General features: G+C 42.0%; 1 protein-coding gene across 1 annotated transcript in view; it reads left to right on the top strand.

Annotated features, from left to right (window-relative positions):
• ADAMTS2 (ADAM metallopeptidase with thrombospondin type 1 motif 2) overlaps positions 1-1,331 on the top strand; it is a 249,185-nt gene extending 247,854 nt beyond the window's left edge. Inside the window, exon 22 of the mRNA XM_007454815.1 lies at positions 874-1,331. Coding sequence (XP_007454877.1) covers positions 874-1,331 — 458 coding nt within the window. The remainder of the gene's footprint in view (positions 1-873) is intronic.
• Positions 1,332-9,303: the final 7,972 nt, after the last annotated feature.

Below are 9,303 nucleotides of genomic sequence, written 5' to 3'. Positions count from 1 at the left end.
GAAAGAGAGAGACAACTATGGCCTCTGCAGAGAGTCAGGGCTCTCCATACAAGACAGACCGTGGATGACCAGATCTCGGGTGGGAAAGAAAGGGGAGGATGTCCTGGGCAGAAGAATTAGTCTATGTGAAGGCATCAAGTTCTGGAGCACTTTGGAAAATGGCCAGAAGCTCAATGTGGCAGGGCCATGTGGTGGATGGAGCAGTGGCAGGACATAAGGCTCTCAAGTAAGTTGAGGCAAGTGGAAGAAATCCCAGATAAGTCTGCATGATTTTCAATTTCTATTTAGTCCCTTTTCAGAAACAAAGATCATCTGGAGAGTTTGGGTGAGGATGGGAAAAAATGTGGAGGAGTATGGTGAGGCCACAGCCAAGGCTCTGGCATGCGCTCTTTTGGGTGTTAGGAATTGGCTGTTTTAGGTTTAATTTTGTTATAGTTACTGCTTAAAGATTACTGTAGAGTCAAACTGTGCCAAAGAATGTCATTGGGGTTACCACTGGGATATCAGATGTGAAGATCTGACAAAGCCCCATTCTTTAAGATGAGCTTGGAATCACTCCCTGAGAATAGACAGGCCTCATTTCTGTCTCAGACTTTGAGAGATACTGAAAAATTTGCACTCATTCAGGGCCTGCTTGGAGGAGGGGAGCATTGCTCACAGCTTGTGTGGCAGCACTCAAGGGTGGCGTCCCCGGATCCACCCTGCCCAAGGGCTGCCCGATATCAAAACCACACAGGCTTTCTGTGTGAGCTCGCTTGCCTCTGTGCTGTCTCTGGGCTCTTTCAAATGCCTCCTCCAGAAAACCGCTTCCTGTGGGGGAACAAGGTCCCCCTTATCTGTCCTTTGGTTATTTGTCCCACTTTTCTCTTTCAGAGGGCCGCTGCCAAGGTGACAAGTCAATGTTCTGTAGGATGGAAGTCTTGTCTCGCTATTGCTCCATCCCAGGCTATAATAAGCTGTGCTGCAAATCCTGTAACCTGCAAGACAACCTCACCAATGTGGACGACAGGGCAGAACCACCCTCTGGGAAGCACAATGACATTGAAGAGCTCATGCCCACCCTCCCAGTGCCCACTCTAGTCACGGAGGTGCAGCCTCCGCCAGGCACACCCCTGGAGGTGCCTCTCAATACTTCCAGCACCAGTGCCACCGAGGACCATCCGGAAACCAACGCTGTGGATGTTCCCTACAAAATCCAGGGCCTGGAGGATGAAGTCCAGCCACTCAACCTAATCCCTCGACGACCGAGCCCATACGAAAAGACCAGGAACCAAAGAATCCAAGAGCTCATTGATGAGATGAGGAAGAAAGAGATGCTCGGAAAGTTCTAATAAAATGGAAAGATAGCATCAATAGCATTTTTTTTTCTTGCTTATAGAGATATTCCATGGGATGGCAACTCCTGTGTTGTGGAGATGAAGTCAGATTCCTGATTCCAAAAGGTTTGGGGAAAACAAAGAGGGAGAATAATGTAAAAAAATATATATATATATATATATATATATATATATATATATATATATGTGTCCTGTACTGAGGTGGAGTGTGGGGTGGAGAGGAATATAGAGGTTCTACAACCCCCATTGATGAGGGAAGGCAGGAGGGATAACTCGGAGAGAGAAAACGTTTGCCCCAAGTTTCTGAGCAAGTGATTGGGAATCTTCTTTTCCTTGTGGTGCCGATCCTGCTGGAGACGCAGGACATTTCCTGCCAATCTGCAGACCGAGACACAAGCCCCATGGGACTCTTGGGAGAGACGATGATTTATTTACTAGGTGACCAGTCACTAAGATGAGTGCGGTGAACTAGAGGCCGTGAACTCCAGTCTTCGAGGTGGTGAGGCAGGTGATGAAGATGAGTGTGGTGGTCAGCTGGCACTCGCAGGCTCTCCCAGGCCTCTCTTTTCTTCACTAACCCTGGCCTTGCTTGTCGCCTCTGGCCAGGCTGGCCTCAGACCAGGGGCTCCCCAGAGAGGCTCTCCCCTTCCCCAAGTGCACTGGAAGGATGAGGGAGGCATGCACTCTGCTGGAAAGTCCAGTGAGTGGGCAAGGCTCACTTTTGTGTGTGTGTGTGAACATGCAGCTTAAACTTCCCAAAATTACAAGACCCAAGCACATTAGCTCCTTAGCTGGGCCTAGCCTGCCATGTAATTCTTAAGCTTTTCATGTCCAGGAAAGTTCTAAAGCCTTTGTATTCTCACCAGTCATAGATCTTAGAGAACTCTTTCTTATTTCATTCCCCATTCTGTGGATGAGAATACTGAGGCTCAGGATAGGTGCTAAAAACCTTTATCGGAACCTGTGCATGTGTGTGCGTGTGAACCTCTGCATGTGGTCCAAGGGGCAGAGTAAGGGGGTAAGAAACAGTGAAGGGACATCTGGGGTGATGCTTAACCTTCCAAACGGTTGAAAACTAGCCTCCCCATGTCCCCAGTGTAGCCTACCTCTCTCCCCTCTGCCACCATGTTCCACGCTTGCTCCTACATGTCCCAGTGTCTCCAAGGAGCTTGCTGGCTCCTAAGGACCAAACTGGAGAAACCTTTCTGAATTCTCTCATAGTATCACTTCTTTAACAAGATGTAGTGTGAAGCACTTCTGCACCCTCATCTCTTTATCATTAGGAAATGTATCCACGTCTTTCCCTCATTGGTTGAACCCATGGCGGCTGGTGCTACTCACGGGCTGAAGGACTGGGCAGTGCTTGCTTGGGTCCATCCTAGAATGTCAAGGAAGCTCCAGATTAACCCTAGCCAGAGTATTACTCAGTTTACCCAGCTTGGGGGCCACAGAATGGGAACACTCCCTTCTCAGATCACAGCAGAGCAGGGCTGTGTGTCTTGGGGGCTGGAAGACTTCGGGGAGGGGCCCCATGTGGGACACACCCAGGGGGATCTCTCTTCTGCTGCAGGAAGAAAGATGCCCTCTGGGAACTGTAGGCCAGGTGGCCACGGCCCCGTATGCCATACTCAGTGCCTTGGGCCATATATCCATAAAGTTCTCTAGACTAGATGGTCCTCAGAAGTCTCTCTGTGTATGAAGGCAGTGTTCACCCACACGGAGACCCTGCAAATTTCCACTGAGCTTGAACCAGGTGGAGAGCTGGCTTAGCAACAGTCCGGAGCTTCCAGAGCTGGCTGAGAGGCTTCTGCAGCCTGGGGAAGGCAGAGGATGTCTTTGAGCCAAGGTTTCCCAATACCAGGTTGAGACTCAGAGGTCCTCATTGTCCGCTGCTCTGCAATGTCAGCTGAGGGGCACGAGAGTCACTTCATGTTCGTGGGAAGACTAGTGCTGGAGTTTTGGGACCTGGCTCTCTGATCTACTCCTTTTGGAAAACCCATGGAATTCCACGTATAAGCCTTTCATGTGTACTTTAAAGTTGTTTGTTTGTCTGGAGTATATTATAAATGGTGCTCAATAGCAAAGTCTTTATCAGATGAAGCATTACGACTATGTACTCCTGTCTGACAGGCAGCTGCCACATGGGTCATCTTGGTGCTGAACTCACATCACAACATTTTATCTTACTGATGACAGCAATCAGTACATTTGTTTTTCTGTATAGTAAAATTTGGCTCCTTGGTTTTATAACTTATTAAAGTCAAAATGTCTGTGTTTTTGCACATCATGCCTGTGTTTGTTTGTTACCTTGACTACACTTGTCCCCCATTCCCAGCCTAAACTTGGGCAGACAGAAGGATATGCTTCCCTCACAAAGCCAAGAGATGTGGAGGGACACCAGTAGGCAGTGAGCCAAGGCTGCACAAGTCAAGATCCCATGAGGGGTGAGAGGTGCCCAGAAGGACCGACCTCTCTCCCAGCTCCCCGTGGAGTCAGTTCTCCAGGCAAGACGACTTAGCCAAAGGCTCCCAAGTCAACCTTAGTTCTGATTGCAATCCCTTCTCTCCTATAATTAGGGTTTCCAGAAAAAAAAATACTAGATGTTGAGGTAAATTTTAAATTCAGAAAAACAGCGAATAACTTTTGAGTACGAAAATGGGACACACTTATACTAAAAGTTATTTTTTGTTTCTCTGAAACTCACATTTAACCGAGAATCTTGTAATTTTATTTGCTACATTTGGTAACCCTACTTACAATAAGTATTCTACTTTTAAAGACAGGTGCATGCTCTCTGGCCCTCTTTGATATTAGCAGGTATTGGGGAGGAGGGAGGTTGAAGGGCAGAAGAGGTGATTTCTTCTGCTACCCTGACCAAGTAGGAATCAGGCGATGTGTACACAGTGCTGGGGAGAGGGAACAATCAGAAATCTTATTAGTTTGTACAGGGGTTATACGTGGCTTAGGAATACACAGTATTTCTCCTTCTTCTTTGCTATAATTTGTTTTGACTCCTTTTAAAAAATATATTTATTTATTTATCTTTGGCAGAGTTCCGTCTTCGTTGTTGCACGAGGGCTTTCTCTAGTTGCGGCGAGTGGGGGCTACTCTTTGTTGCGGTGCGCGGGCTTCTCATTGCAGTGGCTTCTCTTGTGGCGGAGCACAGGCTATAGGTGCACGGGCTCAGTAGTTGTGGCACGTGGGCTCAGTAGTTGTGGCTCTCAGGCTCTAGAGCACAGGCTCAGCAGTTGTGGCGCACGGGCTTAGTTGCCCCACAGCGTGTGGGATCTTCCCGAATCAGGGCTCGAACCCATGTCCCCTGCATTGGCAGGTGGACTCTTAACCACTGCGCCACTAGGGAAGCCCCTTGACTCTATTTTTATAGTACAGTTAGTTAGTTATAACGGGGAAGAGGAATTCGGAATGGGTATGTGTGAATGTGTGTGTTAGCAGTGGAGAGTAAGAGCCTTGGGTGAGCAGAAACTGGCTGAGACTAAATATTGGCAAAGGTAACTCATAACTGGATAACCCAGCAAGGTTATTTTAGAAAACAGGTCCTAGGTTGTAGAGGAAGTGGTAAGGAAGGCCCAATCTATGCTTCCTGAAGAATGTTGATAAATGGTTAGGAGGAGCCAAATGATGTCATTACTGAGGATTTGGCCACCACTCCCTCCTCTGGGCACCGTGTGAGTCCCTGATTTGCATGCACAGAGCAGCCATGCCATGGTCATACCCAGGGGTTTATACTCCACTGTGAATTCTTAGCCCAGGGGAACACAGCACACTCCCATGTAGAGGCCGTGTAGCCAGTTCCCCCCAAGCCTCATGACCCCGCACTGTTGTTGCCTCATCTTTGGGGGCTCCCTCAGGGACTAACCTCAAATACACATAAAAGTTATGCAAAGACAGTGTGTGAGTGCCCCACGGGGCACCGAAGCAGCAAATGCCTTGGTTCAAATAAGATTCTTCTAGTTTCTTTAGGTGAACACTTACATCACTGATTTTCCACCTTTCTTTTTTAAAACTCTATGCATTTATGGCTATAAATTTCCATCTATACAGCTGTAGCTGCACCCCACAAATTTTGATATTTCATACATTTTTTTGTCATTTCATTCCAACTAGTTTCTAGCTTCCATTGTGACTTCCTCTTTTACCTAAAGGTTATTAAGCATGTTGCTTAATTTCCAAACATTAGGGGGTATTCTGGTTATGGATTGTTATAGATTTCTAGCTTATTTTACTGTGGTCAGAAAACATTTTGGGGACTATTTCAACTCTTTGAAATTGGTTGAGGCTGGCTTCATGGCCCATAATGTGGTCAGTTTTTTTTTTGTTTTTATTGCACATGTGCTTGAAAGAATATGCAACTGGCAATTGTTTTTTATTTATTTATTTAGGTTGCGGCACGTGGGATCTTTGTTGCGGCATGCAGGCTCTTAGTTGCGGCAGGCAGGCTTCTTAGTTGTGACATGCAGGCTTCTTAGTTGTGGCACTCAGACTTCTTAGTTGCGGCATGCGTGTGGGATCTAGTTCCCTGACCAGGGATGGAACCCGGGCCCCTTGCATTGGGAATGCAGAGTCTTACCCTCTGGACCACCAGGAAAGTCCCACAACTGGCAATTGTTGAATACAGTATTCTATATAGGTCTGTGATGTCAAATTGGTTAATTTATTATTCAGATCTTTTGTATCTTGACTTAGTTTTCTTCTTGTTCTATTAATTTGATAGAGAGTTGTTTTAATACCTCCCACTGATTGTGGATTTTTCTATTTCTCCTTGTAGTTTTATCCATTTTTGCCCTTCTTTTTAAAAAATAAGCTATTTTACTATTTTGAAGTCTCATAATGGGAGCATACAAATTTCTAATTGTATCTCTTGTTGGTAACATTATCTTTTCATCTTTATGAATTGATCAATTTTATTTAAAAAAAATTTGAAAATTTCCCCCCTAATATTAGTATAGCTATATCAGCTTTTTTTTTCGGTTAGTGGTTGCACAGTATAACTTCTTCCATTCTTTTACTTGAAAATTTTCTAGATCTTCTGTGTGCTATTTTTACTTTGTAAACATATAATTTTCAATATCATCTAACACTTTAATCTTTTGATTAGACCATTTAGTCTATTACATTTAATGTCATCACTGACACCAGTGCCCTTATATCTACCTTCTTTTGTGCTATTTGTGATCTGTAATATTTTTTCTCTTCTTTCTTGCCTTCCTTTGGATTGGGTGCTTTTTTTTCCATTCCATCTTAGCCCTATGTTAGTTTTGAAGCTACATACTACTTTTCTCTTATTTTAATGAGTATTCAAGACATTTCAACACACACTCTTAATTTACCATAATCTATTATTCTTCTTAAAGTGACCTTCTTTCCAACAATGCAAATCCTTAGAATAGTGGTCTCAAGCTCTATGTGATGAAAGATAAATTTAAAAAATTTTCATTTCATCATTGACTAATAAAATTTAAAGGAATTAATAGAAAAATAAGTAAAAAACAAAAAGATATACAAAATACAAGCTTAATTTTAAAATAATTTTGAGGTATAATTGATGTACAATAAACCACACATACTTAGGTGTACAATTTGACAAGTTTTGAAATATATACAAATGGGAAATTATCACCACAATCAAGATAGTGAATATACCCATCACCCCCAGTAGTTTCTTCCCACCCCTTTGTAATCTCCCTCCCCTTCATTCCTATCTCCAAGCAACCACTGATCTTCCTTGTATCACTACAGATTAGTTTTCATTTTCTAGAATTTCATAAAAATAGAATTAAACAGTATTTACTCTCTCTTGCTGCTTCCAGCCAGTATAATTATTTTTTACATTCATACATGTTATTGCATATATCAGTGGTTCATTCCCTTTTATTACTGAGTAGTATTCTATTGTATGAATACATTACTGTTTGTTTATCCATTCAGCAGTTGATGGACATTTGGGTTGTTTCTAACTTGTGGCTTTTACAAACAAAGGTCTATGATCATTTGTGTATAGGTCTTTGTATGGTGTGTGTATTCCTTTAAGCAAAACACCTAGGAGTAGAATGGCTGGATCATATGGGAGGTGTATGTTTAACTTTTTAACCAGCAGCATATGAGACTTCCAGTTCATCTACACTGTCACCAACACTTGATATGGTCAATCTTTTAAATTTTAGCCATTCTAAAAGATATCTAGTAGATATCTCATTGTAGTTTTAATTTGCATTTCCTTACTGAATAATGATGTTGAGCATCTTTTCATATCCTTACTTGCCATAGGTAGATAAATCACTCGATCAACAAATAGATGTAGATTGATCAATAGATAGATAGATGATAGATAGAGAGATATAGATTGATCAATTTTCTTTAGTGAGGTGTATGTCAAATCTTGCCAAATTTTCATTGGGTTATTTGTTTTCTTATTTAGTTTGGAGAGTTCTTTATATATTATAAATACAAGTAATTTATCAGATGCATGCTTTGCAAATTTTCTACCAGTTTGTGGCTTATCTCCTCATTCTCTTAACAATGTATTTTGAGGAGCATAAGTTTTTAATAAAGTTCAACTTATCCATTTGTTCTTTCATGGACTGTACTTTTCATGTTGTATCTAAGAAATCTTTGCCTAACCTAAGGCCACAAAGATTTTCTTATATGTTTTGTTCTATAAGTTTTATATTCTTAGATTTTATATCTATATCTATGATATATTTTGAGTTAATTTTTGTATATGAAGTGAAATATGGATCCAAGTTCACCTTTTTCTTTTTTTTTTTTTCTATTTTTTTTGGGGGGGCGGTACGTGGGCCTCTCACTGTTGTGGCCTCTCCCGTTGTGGAGCACAGGCTCCGGACGCGCAGGCTCAGCGGCCATGGCTCACGGGCCCAGCCGCTCCGTGGCATGTGAGATCTTCCCGAACTGGGGCACGAACCTGTGTCCCCTGCATCGGCAGGCAGACTCTCAACCACTGTGCCGCCAGGGAAGCCCTCCACATAAATTTTTAAATAAGCTTATCATTTTTTTCAAAAAGGCCTCCTGGAATTTGAGAGGATTACACTGAATCTATTGATCAATTTGGGAAAAATTGACATCTTGACAGTATTGTGCCCTCCAATCCATGAACACAGAATATCTATTTAGATCTTCTATAATTTCTCTCAGCAACATTTTTTATCTTTTGATATACAAGTCTTGCACATTTTTTGTTAAATTTATCTCTAAGCATTTTATTCTCTCAATGCTATTGTAAATAGAAATATGTTTTCTTAATTTTATTTTCAGATTGTTCATTACTAGTATATAGAAGTACAATAGTTTTTTGTTATTCTAATCTCGGGTTCTCCAACTTGCTGAACATGTTAATTAGTTTTGTTTTTTGTTTTGTTTTTGGTGTGGATTCTTTAGTATTTTCTACATACAGGATCATGCCGTCTATGAATATAGTTTTACGTCTTCTTGTTCCATCTAGACTTCCTTTTTTTCATCGTTGGACTGGCTAGAACTTCCAAACGATGCTGAATAGAAGTGGCAAGAACGGGTATCCTTGTCTTGTTCTTGATCTCATGGGAAAAGCATACAATTTTTCACCATGAAGTATGGCTTTTTGTAGATACACTTCTTTAGATGAAGGAAGGTACCTTCTAGTCCTAGTTCACTGAGAGTGTTTATCATGAGTGGTATCAGATTTTGTCAAATACTTTTTCTGCATCTATTTAGATGATCATGTGGGTTTTGTCTTTTGTCTTTTATCCTTTTGTCATTGTATTAACTGATTTTCAAATGTTAAATCAACCTTGCATTCCAGACCTACATCCAATTTGGTCGTGGTCTGTAATTCTTTTTCTCTATTCCTGAATTTGGTTTCTTAATATTTTTTGTTGAGGGTGATTTTACCTATATCCCATAGTTTTCTCATCATGTCTGGCTTTGGTATCATAGAATGCTGGCCACATAGAAT

This window comes from Lipotes vexillifer, unplaced genomic scaffold (genome assembly GCF_000442215.2).
Source record: "Lipotes vexillifer unplaced genomic scaffold, Lipotes_vexillifer_v1.1 scaffold2091, whole genome shotgun sequence".
Classification (NCBI taxonomy): Eukaryota; Metazoa; Chordata; class Mammalia; order Artiodactyla; family Lipotidae; genus Lipotes; species Lipotes vexillifer.
The sequence above is the reverse complement of the archived record's forward strand: the minus strand, read 5'-3'. Positions and strand labels throughout refer to the sequence as shown.